A 14335-nucleotide genomic window follows, 5' to 3' on the forward strand; every position below is an offset into this window, starting at 1 on the left:
GCAGATAAGATGAGCAAAGAGCGAAAGTAATGTAGTCAGTTTTACTGGAGCCAAACATTACTGAACAACAGGACTCTGATTAGTTGATAATAGTCATGTATACAGGAAGCAGCCAAAAAGCTATGCCAATTAAAATTAAACTGAGATGAGAAAGCCACTGTTGTGTCACAAAATTGGTGGGCAACGCCAAATGTTGTTTTCAATTCAGATAGGGAAACAAATTCTGCTTTAGTCATCTTTAGTAATCTGTATTTATTTTCGCAAAAGGAAAACAAAATAATAAAGATAATTCCATGCATGATTTTGCAGCTCATAAAACTAATTGCTTCCCCCGCTCAAGAGCACCTCCGGTTAAAACATATGTCCGACAAACAAAAATCGAGGTGTCAAGAGTTAGCAAACCAAACCAATAAAAAATAAAAATCATCTTCCTGATCTTTTTCAACTCGAGCATCTCTTTTAAAATTATGGCTTCTGTAACTTGGATAAATCGGCAAATACATGTAGCCATGTTTCAGCTTATGCCGGCTGCATGTCAGACTAATGGCTTGAGTGTCCCCCCCCCCCTCCACAGATTATATGTGTTACAGGTAATGAAGAGATCTGGCTTAATCTACCACATTTTCAACTCAACCCCTATGCATGTTTACTCTGGAGTAAGTCCCACTGCGTTGAATAGGTCTTAATCCCACACAGATGTGCACAGCATTGCAGTCTTGAGTGTAAAATGGTCGTGACAAACGCAGAGCAAACAACACTGTAAGCATCCCTTTATGGTTCATAAACTGAGCTATATAAATATAAAACCTTGATACAAACATTTTTTTAATATATATATATATATAAAATATCATCTTCAAGGCACTAATGTGATGGCAGAACTGGGTTGGTATGACATCTTCAGCAGTCTCATATTTTCCAAGCTTGTGGTGGTTTTTCTTTCTTTCTTTTTCTAGGAACATCAGGTGCTGATGGGCAACTTTACAGGAGCATTTTTATTGCATGGGCTGTCCATCCTGGGACTTGCGTGCCAAGGCAGTTGCCTGTCCGTGAGTTTCCATCAGTTGTCCGGGAAGTCTACTGGCTTCCTTTGGCTTTGGATGCTTGACAACCTTTGTCCTTGTTCCAGTCTGTTATGGCGTTCTTAAAAATGTGCTTTGGCCATGAAGGCATAGCCGTAGTGCATAGATCACATGGAGTCTTGCCTCTCTCCAGATTCTGCCCTGTGTCCCTATGCCAGCAACCCCAACCGGGTCACTTTGGCAGAGAGGAATGAGTGGATGATGAAGACAATGGTTTTGGGGCAGGAATGAAGATCTAGTTGCTGCAATGAAGGAAGAACATGGACAGTGATGGACATTTCACCATTCTACATTCCCTAAAAAATCTGATTCTTCGTTACAGCTGGCTGTGCAACAAAGAAGCAATGACTTCAGAAAGTAGAAGAACTGGCAAGTACATTAATCATCCATTGCAGAACCCTCTAGAGAAAAAGTGGCTGCACCTAGCATTTCAAACCATAGGCTCTTCTCCATCGCATGAGAAGAAAATTCAGGATAGATCAGGGATCACAGTGGATGCCTCATCCAAACACTGGGTTGTGGTCAATTAAGTTTTACTCTGTGTAGACCCATTGAAATTAATGGACTTAAGTTAGTCATGCTTATTAATTTCAATGGGATTGCTCTGACTAGGAATAGCATTGGATATAACCCATAATAAAGGGTGCAGCACTGGGAGACAATTGAATGTGCTATAGGGACAACCTGCCACTGGTGCCAGGAAGATAATAATAATTTAAGACCCAGGACATTGAATTATGTGTGATTCTTGCCCATGCTGGTCTTCTCCAAGACTCTGCATACTGTGCAAAATTTCCTTAAGAGGATAAAAACCCTAAACTCTAACTCTGTACTTGTGATATATTATGCAAATTAAGTTGTTTGCATATACTTCCTCGCTTTGCATAATTTATTCCACTGCCTTGTTTTTTGTTTATTTTTACCAAAACTGGAATAGCAGAAACTGCCATGTCCTAGCACTTTCCTGCCCCAAAAGCAAGACCAAACAAGCCCATGAATGACAATTATCTGCTTAGTACAAACGTATCATTTCCAAAAACCAAGCATACAAACAGGGCATGCTGCCACCCTGACCCTCAGCAGCCTTCTGAAAGGCCTAGTAGGGCCATGGGCTTTGCCCATTTGAGTTTAAAATGATGGATTCGAAGTCGAGGACAGCACATACCCCTTTCAGGGCCTGAAAATTACATTCAAGCAAAGCCCGATTTGCTCTCCTAAGATGGCAAGCCCTGTTTACCACTGTGCTGAGTCTGGACTGTAGCTCGGTGGTAGAACATCTGCCTTACATGTAGAAGGTCTAAGGTTCAATCCTTGACCTCTCCAGGAAAGGTTGGGAGAGACCCATCTGAAACCTTGGAGAAGGCGCTGCCAGTCAGTGTGGACAATACTAAGAGAGATGGACCAGTGTTCTGACTCGATACAAGGCAGTCTCTTCTGACTCTAAAGCAGGGCTGGGGAACTTGGGGCCTTCCAGATGTTGGACTCCTAACTCCCATCAGCCCAAGCCAACATAAGCAAAGGCCATGAATAATGAGTTGTGGTCCAGCAACATCTGGAGAGGTGAGGTTCCCCATCTCTGCTCTAAAGCAACAGGACCTTGCAAGGTCAATGTCTTGCTCTATTCCTCTGAGCCATGCTCTTCTGCCATGTTGCCTCTACTTAAGACTTGTGCCACAGAGACAACCTCTGTGAGCTGTTCTGGCCACTTAATACTCTGTCACTTCTTTCCCTGAATTCTAAATGCTCATTCTAAAGCCTCGGTTCCCCCCGTGAGATTCTGCAATGTGCAAATAATGGCAATGATTAGTATCAACAGTTTCCAAACAGTTGCTGTCTGGGCAACCCTTAGCCAGCTCCAGGAAATACCCCAAGGACACAATACAGCTTCCTACATATTACATCTCACTTGCTTCCCTAAAAACTCATTGGAAGAGCACAGAAAGGCAAGAAAGGGAACTCACAATCTCTCCTTCTGAGCTGCCAAAGTCCAAGTAAAGCATCTTGGCCCCGTCGTCTGAGGACATCTGTAGCCTCTCAAAAGGCTGCTGCAGCAGAATGACTTTGGTGAGGCCTGGCTCCAGGGTGGAGATGGTGAAACCCTTCTCGATGTGAATGGACAATGTGCAGTCTCTCCCGTTCCATGTGCATGCTGGGGACGGGAGGTGGAGAAAGAGAAAAGCCTGCATTGAACTTGGCATTGAACTTTGCTTTCTAGAGAATGGACTGATGCTGAGACACAGAAACCTACTGCAGGTTCTTGCTGGCTATAGGTAAAAAAGGTAAAGGACCCCTGGACGGTTAAGTCCAATCAAAGGAGACTATGGGATTGCGGTGCTCATCTCACTTTCAGGCCAAGAGAGCTGGCATTTGTCCACAGACAGCTTTCTGGGTCATGTGGCCAGCATGACTAAACCGCTTCTGGTGCAACAGAACACTGTGACAGAAACCAGAGCGCATGAAAATGCTGTTTACCTTCCCACCGCAGCAGTACCTATTTATCTACTTGCACTGGTATGTTTTCAAACTGCCAGGTTGGCAGGAGCTGGGACAGAGCAATGGGAGCTCACCCCGTTGCACAGATTTGAACCGCTGACCTTCTAATCGGCAAGCCCAAGAGGCTCCGTGGTTTCGACGACAGCACCAACTGCATCCCTTGCTGGCTATAATAATTTGGGAGTAGCATATAGAGAGACCAGAAAGTGCCCCCCCCAAGCTCTTCATAATCAAGGCAAAGATCTGTCACCTAAGCTACTCTCCCATTATTCAAGGGTAAATAAACTATCCAGCAGATAGTTCACATATGGTGAGCTTAGAAGTGGCAGTAATGGTGGGATAACTGAAGAAGCGTGCATGCACACAAAAGTGCGTACCAATAACTAACTTAGTTGGTCTCTAAGGTGCTACTGGAAGGAATTTTTTTATTTTGCTGGGATAACAGTCTCCTATCCTAACCCAGGTTACCCAGTCATGCCTTGGGGTGCTGGACTAAAGAGTAGGTTCTCTCTGGTTCTAGGTCAGTCTACAATGCAGGACTAGCAAGTTGGAGAACCCCCCAAGCAAATGGGCCCATGGACTCATTCCCATTCCTCGGAAAGCCTCAAGTCCCCATGTGCGAAGCTCCACCTGCTTCCTGACCTGTCAACACTTCCTGGACACACTCCGCGGCGTTGTGGCAACCGTCTACCAGCATCCTTGTCCACGTGGCCAGGTCCCGGTGCGTCTCCACGCTGAACAGGTGCGTCTCTACGCCTTTCTTGGTTCCGGTCCGCAAAGCAAATGAGAGCTCTGAGTCGTAGAGGAGAGAACCCTTGGATGGGCCAGAGTGCACAAGCCTGTAGGGATTGGGTCAGAAAGGGCCTTTCAGCGCAACAAACTCTTTCCATGGTCAGATTACCAGTTAGCCAATATTGCAGCCTGGGGCTAGGCTAATGCATGGCGAGCCATCGTGTGTGTATTTTATGAGACACAGCAGAAGTCTAAATATACCAAAGGGTTGTGTGGTAGCTTGAAGTCCAATACATTTTATTGTCCCAAAGGCTAATGCAAAGGTGGGAAACCCGTCAGCCTCCAGGTGCTGTTAGACTACAACTCCCATCATCTCTGACATTAGTTGTAGTGTCTGGTGCTGGTGGGAGCTGAAGTCAGTGCCAATTAGCTGAGTGGTGGTAACTCCAAGCTTGGCTGGACACTTCAAAGGAAAAACTGGCAACTTGACTTTCTAGTGAGATCAGGGGATTTGTCAGATGGGTGGACCCCTCCTAGGTGTCAAAATGGACCACAGAATGGCGGAAGAATCCAGGATCTGCATCCCCAGCCTTGCATTAAAGGCACAGGACAGAGCTTCATCCCATACTGAGTCTGGAAACCCAAATCCAGATTTCCCCATAGGAATTCTTACATGCATGTCTGCTTTCAAGCCTTGGTCAACGCCTGCGACTGTATATTGTCAATATCCAGTCAACCCATGGACTTGTGCTGGATTACAGGGCTGCTTCACATATGGCACTTTTTAAAGATACGCATGCAAGAGGTTTTTGTGTGCGCATCTTGAAGGCAAGTGGGATTGGCCCTCTATCAAATGTACACTCGGTGGCAAAGCCTCACTTTTATTTTGGTTTCTTGTTCTGTCACTAGAAGAGTTGTGTGACATAATGGCCGCTAGAGGTCACCCTATTAACATCCGTAACTCAGCTGCACCATCAACTGCCCAGAAACACCATCCATGGAGCAAAGTATATTTTCTGAAATCCATCCCTCTCTCTTCCTCTCCCTCTCTCCCTCCACCCCCCTCTTACACACACACACACACAGAGAGAGAGAGGGGGGGGCTATCAAAAAAAGGCAAAATCCATTCTTTAATATATTTCTCTTTACTGGTAATTTGTATTTCTAGTCTGTTTTCAGACCCTAAACACAAGGGGGCAGCAGAACCATAAAAATGCTTCAAACAGAAGGAACACCATCTCCAGTTGCTTAAACTTCATTTTTTTAAATCCAACCAAACCATTCCATGAGTGATGGCTGCATATTATTTTTGGTACACAAAGGCATACAAACGATTCTTCAGATGGAACCACATGGTAGGACAGAACCCAGACCCTTATCCCTGAGTAAGATCACTCATATAGTCTTCACTTTGACCAACATACACAAACTCAGATTAGAGAGTTCTACTAAGCAAGAGTAAGGAAACTTTCTGACAAGGAAAGAGGACTTGACAGAGGGAGTCAGTCCACAAACGGCAAGGGGAGATAAACCAAGAGTCACTAGCCAGGCACCAGAATCACTTCACTTTTTAGCTGTATCATTCCTAGGCTGCATTCACACCTCAGTTGTTCCATTTCCCCGACGTTTCCCTAACTGTTAATTTCTGCACAACATTGAGTTTTTTGTACGACCCAAAAGCCATCAAGAAAATGAATGGAATGTAGCACATGTTTACTGCTCATTTCTACGTTATTTGATTACGGGGGGTGGGAATTGAAGCCCCCTTAACTTCGGAAATACGGGGGTAATCGGGGTGTGGGTGGGTGTGTTTTGTTTCCATTCCGTAGCCTGTGTTTTCTAGATTGTATTTTTATGTTGCAAACCACCCTGAGATCTACAGATGAAGGGTGGTATACAAATTAATAATAGCACTAATAAAGTGACAAATTTTGGGGTGGTATATTAGCATACAGTTCTTTCCTGCTGCTTTCATGAGGGAATCTATGGGGGAACAGAAGCACGCATGTGTGGGAATGGATGAAATTTAGCACAGTAATATTGGTCAAAATGCCACAGTTCCATTAACCCAACAGGTACTGCAGCATGGGCAGAACATCAGAAAACAGGACAGAAGCACAAGCATTATCAGCAGGAAAACTAACACAATTTTGCCCTTGTCTGAATGCACCCCTAAAATGTTTGAAGTTCTCCCCTACTGCTTTGGTCTACCATCAGCACCAGACAGCATGGTCAATGCTCAGGGATGAGGAGAACACCAGGTTGGGGAAGGGATGGTATGCGACAACTTGGGGAGGAAAGGACAACCCCCTAAATGGAGATGTTTTCAAAACGTTGGAATTAGTACAGCCTTTATATGACTGCTTGCTCCTGAATCGATCCATAAGAAATGGGAAGGGACCACTCTTTTAACCATCATAACTGAGTGAAGAGAAGATCGTTTACTGCATCCAAGCTCTCTCTTCGCTGGGGAGCTCTATTTGTAGTGACACAGTCCAAGCAGTGACAGAGAGAGGATCAGAGACTACGCAAGAGAAAGAGGGTATCAAGATAAGGAGGATGACATCCCTGGAGCCAGGACTTTGTAACCCAGCTACTCAGAAAGCTTTTACAAACTCCAGCAAATCAAGTTTGGAACAGGAGAGCAGAGCAGCATGCTTGTTCCAAAACTGTGGCTTGCATTACCTGGTAGCGATGAGAGGGAAACTGTGCGTTGGCTTATTCAGGGCCTCTCTGCTTTGCGGAAGGCTGCTATAGAAGAGAAGTTCCTTCTCAGTGAGGAGGGCCAGGATATTCTTCGTCCCATCACCGGGAAGCTGAGAACAAAGTAACAGTCACAGAAGCACAGAACAGATGAAAACACTCAAATTGTCACAGCTAACAGGGTAAGAAGAAACACTATAAGCAGGGTAGATATGTTGTTCTTGGGAATATCTTAATTATGGAGCCAGTGCAGAGAAGGCCCTGTTCTGTACAGTAGCCAATTTATAACACTTGGTGGGCAGATGGAGTCCAGAGCAAAGACGACATCCTAAGAACTTGATTGGGTGTGTGTAGGAACAGTTTCGTCCAAGACATGCTAGGCTTATAGGGCAAGGGTGGGGAGCCTCTGTCCCTCTAATGTTTTTGGCCCCAACTCCCCATCAGCCTCAGCCAGCATGGCTAGTGGTCAGGCCTGGTGTAGTGTAAAAACATCTGGAAGGCTACAGGTTCCTCATCCATAATATAGGGCTTTATAAGAAAGATGGGTGGCCTTATCTGCTTCTGGTCTGTGCCACGTTTGCATGTTTTGACCCATAATTCTATTCTGTTTCTGTATTAATCTGTGAATTGCTAGCAAAATCGGTATGTAAATGCCTCTTTCGAATTATTTAAACTGCTGAGAATTGCATCACAACATCCAGAGAAGGATGAAATATTGTGGGTAGCCAAGTTCCAATATGCACATGAGTCCAAGAGGGGTAGAGGACATTTTTCATCAAGATTCATGACGTTTACATTCTGTGAGCATCCCTATAGACACATGGAAGCTATCAAGCAGACTCTGTAACTGACAGAACACAGTTGTCTATAGTCTTCCAGTGATGTAACCCTCAAATGGAGATGGTTATATGAATATTGTTCGTATACATTCTAGTCAGATTCAGACATTTCCACAGTGGCATATGAACCACTTCTCCATGAGTTCTTCCTGTCCCAGCTAACAGATGTATGCTGAAACCATACACGCAGGGCAAGTCCTGTAGTTCCTTCCTTGAAGGTGGAGCAAGGAATGATTGCATGACGAAGAGCCATATAGTTGACCCAACTCAGGTGGTTTCAACTTACAGGCCTTGTTGGAAGAAGTCATGGGGAAGCAGCACCTGTGATGTTGTGGTAATACGTGTGGCAGACTCTAACACCTGGGGAGGAGGATAAAATTCAATTTTGGAAGAAAAACGTTGGGGAAATGCGCTAGATAACAAGGACGTCGGGCGAAACCACGTAATCTCTGCACAAACACATTAAAACTAAAGCTCAATGAACAACCAACGTAAAACTTCTCTGCAAACCTTGTACAAACAAATCAAGATGGATGCTCAAGAAACAGGTCATCTGGAAGCAAGCTCAGATCGCACTGAGCCACGCTAGGGCAGAGAGGCAAGAGTTGCTCTCCCTTTTGAGAAACGTAAAAGCCGGCTGTTATCCAAACCAAGGCATTCCTGGACCAATGTGCATGTTTATAAAAATGCGTAAGATCGAAGGAGACAGGAGTTTCCGCCTAAATATAAATCAGCTGTGACTTACAAAGGCCAGATGCTCAGTTGGAGCTCTAGAGAAGAGCAGCATTAAGGATCCAGCGGTGGGTGCAGTGGATTACCATTCAGGGTTTTGATGAAGATGAGATCCTACTCTGCTGCGAACCGAGTGGGCTCAACTCAGGCGGCTAACATAGCTCATGCAGATGCCAAATTGGCCATAGGAAGATTTTGTTACCTAACCATCTATTTGCCATGCAACAGCCACAGTCACAAATGGGTGCCATGTGACCAGGCTGTTAAGTGGCTGTCTGAATCCATTCAGCCACTCGTCCAGCTTGATGAGATGAGAACCCTTAAGGCACTACTTGGTGCACTGAAAAGTGACAGAAATACTAATCATATCAGGAAAATTATTATTAGGAAAAGCCACCTACTGATCACTAATCTCCTCTTACACATGTGGTCTGGAGAAGGACGGGTGTTTTTGTTTAGCACCGACAACTAATTCAAAAATAAAAGCATGAGAGGGAGCCACTACTGATTGGTACAGGACAGGTGTCAATCAGCAGTCCATGGATTTGCTTGCCATTCTTATGACAGATTATTGTTCGGGGAACATAATCCTCAGACACAAATAAGAGAGGCTTTTCTGAGGTGGGGAAGGGACTCTTGATGTATGGATTTAGGAATGACAGTAATATAATGTTATAATGAATCTCAGCTTCTTTTCATTCATTTCCTTTATTTAATTGTCCCATTTTAAGAAGAGTTCTTGTTCATTGTGAATTTTCAGTATAATATGGACTCTTTCCAGGGAGATGGGAAGCTAGGGGCCTTATACTGAGTCAGAAACAAAACCTAGAGGCATTGCAGGAGATACTGGGCGCTCAGCCACCTATAGGCATCTAGTTCTCAGTGATCAGGCAAGAGGCCTGAAGAGGGCTCAAATGTTCCTGTGACCCAAATACAATGAATTCTGCAGGATCCCAAATAAGCCCTGATAACTAATCCTATGATCACTTAACTGGGTGTAAATTCCACTGAATTCAGTGGGGCTTACTTCTGAGTAGAGATGTATAGGATTGCCTATACATAAAAATTACTTTTCCACAGATGTTTTATTAGGAATCCATTTGCGCAAGTGGAATAAAATAAGAAAGAGTGCCGCTTTGGACAAGTCTCCCTACTTCAAACATTATACAACTCAAACTAGGGAGAGTGTGCAGACTAAGAACATGCACACACCGGCATAATTTGAGATAATATCTGTTGGCCAAGGACTGCCTAGGGATTGCGTTGCCTTCCTCAAGTTGTGTTTGGTAGCTACAGACATATATATATATATCCCCATGAGCAGTGCAGTTTAAACCAAGAAGATCACCATTACCTGTTCGGTCAGCCAACCAATGTGCTTGATGTCTCTACTTCCAGCAACACTGACTCCAGACTGTAAGGTCCTCAGCTCCTCTTTGACTCTTGGCAGCAGGGCACTGATGTTGCTGTGAATGGCATTGAACCAGGCCTGGGCAGAAACCTCATCTTTTGCTCGAAGGAACAAGGGGATCCGTCCATCTGCTGAGCACACTTCCAGGTATCTGCATGAAGAATCTCCCTTAACTTGAGAATGAAACCCTTCTGGCAGCCCAGACACAAACTGTTACATGTAGTTTTGCCTGATATACATTTCTGCAAACATTGCCTCCTATTTCAGTGCATTGCAAAATTCAGAGAAGTACGAATTCCGAAGGATGAATGCATTTTGGTGCCGATATTGTTTTGAGAGGTGCAAATTTAGTGGGTTTACAAACCTTTCAATGTGGACTGAAGCAAAATTCTGCCCTATCCCTAGTTCCAAAGCCTTCATGGGGATTGTTCTTGTCTACATGGGCTTGCAGTTTCAGGTGTATCTGCGATCAGGACTGAGTGCTCTGCCCTGTCTCTTGGTAGGTGAGGTGGAGTTGACCTGGATTTGCCATGCTATGGCTTCCAAGTCTTTGCTCCACTAATGCCTTTGCTTTGGAGACAGTGGTTCCTATATGTGGTCCTACTGAAAGCCATGGCCTTCTTTAGGTCTCAGAGCCCAAGACATTTGCAATGCAGGGTGAACTCACAATATTATATTGATGTAATCCCACTCATTTGACACAGTTAATAGGATTGATCCAGCTCATTTTGAGAATTCAAGGCACTTTAAAATACATCTCAGTAATGCAGAGGGGTACAAAGTTGAGCATTCAAAGGCTGTGGATACAAGCTTTCAGAAAGGCGTTCTGTACATTTTATTCCATTTTCCTGCAACCACACAGCTCAGTCAAGATTACATGCCAAAGTGCAACTCTGATGTACAAATGCTTCTACAGGTGGCATAACACCACTGAGAAAAAGTCAAGGGAATTGCGGCATTACCTGTTTTCTGGATCGCTGGGGAGACATTTCCGTGATATGTAGCACATTTTTAAGGGGATGTTCTTGCCTTCCTTGAGGTCTCGTAGGGAGAGAGCAGGTGAAGCTTGCTTCTGAAAGGCTGGTGAAGAGTCCCAGCTTACAGTTGCACCAGATGAGGAATTTTTAAAATAGGGAGAGATCTCCTTCATGTATTTTACTGGAAAAGAGAAAACCAACACACAGAATGTTCAGGTGTACAATTCCAGGTACTTCCAGGTTGCTTCCAATCCTGCCACTCTCCAGTGATCTATAGTCCAGGCATCAACTAAGACAGATTTCACAGGTGCTTCCCAAAACACCCTGTGTGTCTACCATCAGCAAGGTTTCTTAAGTGAAAGATTCTTCATGAACTTTTCTTTTGGGAGCTGGAAATCTGAATGTTTTCCTTATCCAAAGTCATTCTTGAACAAGAACAGAATTTGCTCTCCTTTTAAACCACCCTATAATTATAGGCTGTGCAAGGTGAGAATGTCTTTAATGCAGGTAAGAACACAAAGAACTCTGCACCTATTCTATTTGTGGTTTGTGGTGTACCGTTGTATTGCTAGATCATCTGCAAGGGTTCTTAGCACAGAAGAGAAATTAAAATTAAAATTAATTTCTCACCAATTTCAGGGTGGGTTAAAACAACCACAGCTTCATTTCTTGTCAAGATGAAAAAACAAGACAGTAATTAGAAGAAAAAATATCCATGCAGATAAGCTTGACATTGAGATTTATTTATTTTTTAATCCATCCCTAGTGAGACCCATTTGTTTGCAATTTCTAAACACTTTTCAAAGGCAGCCTGAATGTCTAACACAATGCAGGGCAGAGTTTGAAGTGGCATCTTTACACACATGGCAAGCAAAGATGTCATTGTTCCAAGATGTGCATCAGAAAAGCTTGCAAGTGAACCTGTACCTACACAGCAAAGCTTTTACAGCTCTGCGATGGCATGGTAAATATAGACTGAGTTTCTAGCTACAGACATGGTGAGTCAATCACGCAGTGGTTTTATCACATGCCAAACAAACAAACAAGCCAAAAATTCTGCACAGATCCACTCAGCCCATATTCTCAAAATGCCAGAGTGATTATGCAAATACGCCAGATGGCAACTAAACCCAAGCCCCTTTCACTTCATGCCAAAATCAATACTTCTAGAACCTGATTGTGTTCCATGTTGCTGCCTTAAAGTCTACTGGAAACAATTTTCATTAAATATATATATATGTATATAATTCACCCCAGTGTTCCCTATTCTAGTTGGTGGTATACACATAAGAACACACAGCATTCCTATTCAGCGCACCAAATGCATAAGTAACTCTGAATTTTTCAAGATCTTGCCTGCCTCAGATAAGCAGCATTATTGTGCACCAGTATTTATTTCACAAAATTTATATACCACTTCACCATTAAAAAAAAAAAGAACAAGATACCTCAAAGCAGTTTACAAAAATAATAAAAGAAGGAAATTTTCAGGAAAAAAGCAGTTAAAAACAACTTTTAAAACATTCAAAAATCATCAAAATAAACGCTAAGCTAAAAAACACACTAAAACACAGGTCAACAGACTACAGTGGTACCTCGGGTTAAGTACTTAATTCGTTCCGGAGATCCGTTCTTAACCTGAAACTGTTCTTAACCTGAAGCACCACTTTAGCTAATGGGGCCTTTCGCTGCTGCTGCGCCGCTGGAGCTCAATTTCTGTTCTTATCCTGAAGCACTATTTCTGGGTTAGCTGAGTCTGTAACCTGAAGCGTATGTAACCCAAGGTACCGCTGTATGTGTCTGGATAAGCTTGCCTAAGCAAAAATGTTTTTTAAGGTAAAGGTACCCCTGCCCGTACGGGCCAGTCTTGACAGACTCTAGGGTTGTGCGCCCATCTCACTCAAGAGGCCGGGGGCCAGCGCTGTCCGAAGACACTTCCGGGTCACGTGGCCAGTGTGACATCGCTGCTCTGGCGAGCCAGAGCCGCACACGGAAACGCCGTTTACCTTCCCGCTAGTAAGCGGTCCCTATTTATCTACTTGCACCCGGGAGTGCTTTCAAACTGCTAGGTTTGCAGGCGCTGGGACCGAACAACGGGAGCGCACCCCACCGCGGGGATTCGAACCGCCGACCTTTCAATCGGCAAGCCCTAGGCGCTGAGGCTTTTACCCACAGCGCCACTCGCGTCCCGCGTCTAAAATGTTTTTTAGCAGGGGCCAAAAAGAGTACAGTGAAGGCACCCGCCTAATGCCAACAGGCAGTGAATTCCAAAGTGTGGGTGTTGCCACACCAAAACATCCATTTATCACAAATGCAGAACAAGTATTATGTGGCGCTTGTAATGGTGCCAGTTCCTGTGGATCGAAGCAGCTGAGTGGGCACATATGGAGTAAGGCGATCTCGCAAGTAAATTGGTCCCAAGCCGTAAGGGGCCTTATATACCAATATTAACACCCTGAACTTGGCCCAGCAGCAAATCAACAACCAGCGCTGATCTCTGAGCAGAGGTGTTATATACTGACAGGTTCTCACTCCTGTCAGCAATCGTCCCACAGCTTCCGGGGTCAAGAGCAAGGGAAGCCTCACATAGAGTGCACTGCAGTAACTGCGCACATCCTCTATGTAGTGTGATATGCCAGACAATTCCTATCTCTTCAATGCACCGTTTGTGTGCTCTATGTGCAGTGGCTGTCTAGCCTGCTCTTCCTGGTTGTGAGACAGGAAAAACCCCGGAGGAACGGACGTAGGATCCTATTTCAATGGCAACTATTTAAAACAGAGTAAGTGCTGCAGCGGATCCTTAAGTTTGGACCTCAAAGCCGAGTCCGCAGTTCTCAGCCTATCACTTTGCAATCAGCGCAACTGCTATTTAAAGCGATGAGGGGCACCGCGAAGAAACAAGGGCAGTTGGGGCAGATATCTGACAGTGCGCTAAATAGATTACTTTTTACACTTGTTCCCAATACGTCGGATAAATGTTCCCGCCTGTGCAAGCTGTTCTCCAACCGCCAGCCAACACGCAGTTCAAAGGCACCGGGATGCCAGCCAAGATTGCTCCAAGTGCGGTCTAGTGGGAGCCTCTGTCACTGCAGTGGATCAGCTCATATAAAAGGAGAGAGAAATAGCTCGTGTACGCAGAACAACACACTTCTGTTTGTATTAACTGGAAGTGGGGCAACACGCAGCAGAAACTGGGTACTGCAGGGGAAACGGCAAGTGTAGGATCTGTGGGGGGGGGAAGACGTGACACAGCGGGGCTGGAAGAGTGGCAGATCATGTGAGATTTGCTCTGACATAATTTGCGGCATGGCCTAACCCAGCCTATAATCCCTTCTCTGCCTCAGGCAGTGGAGACTGCTCCATTAG

General features: G+C 44.6%; 1 protein-coding gene across 1 annotated transcript in view; it reads right to left on the reverse strand.

Annotated features, from left to right (window-relative positions):
- Window positions 1–758: 758 nt before the first annotated feature.
- SNTA1 (syntrophin alpha 1) overlaps window positions 759–14335 on the reverse strand; it is a 60877-nt gene continuing 47300 nt past the window's right edge. Inside the window, exons 3-8 of the mRNA XM_053393922.1 lie at window positions 10955–11150; window positions 9936–10143; window positions 6993–7123; window positions 4218–4414; window positions 3044–3231; window positions 759–1324 (exon numbers count right to left, since the gene is read on the reverse strand). Coding sequence (XP_053249897.1) covers window positions 1232–1324; window positions 3044–3231; window positions 4218–4414; window positions 6993–7123; window positions 9936–10143; window positions 10955–11150 — 1013 coding nt within the window. The 3' untranslated portion in view covers window positions 759–1231. The remainder of the gene's footprint in view (window positions 1325–3043; window positions 3232–4217; window positions 4415–6992; window positions 7124–9935; window positions 10144–10954; window positions 11151–14335) is intronic.

The sequence above is a fragment of the Podarcis raffonei genome, chromosome 6 (genome assembly GCF_027172205.1).
Source record: "Podarcis raffonei isolate rPodRaf1 chromosome 6, rPodRaf1.pri, whole genome shotgun sequence".
Lineage (NCBI taxonomy): Eukaryota > Metazoa > Chordata > Lepidosauria > Squamata > Lacertidae > Podarcis > Podarcis raffonei.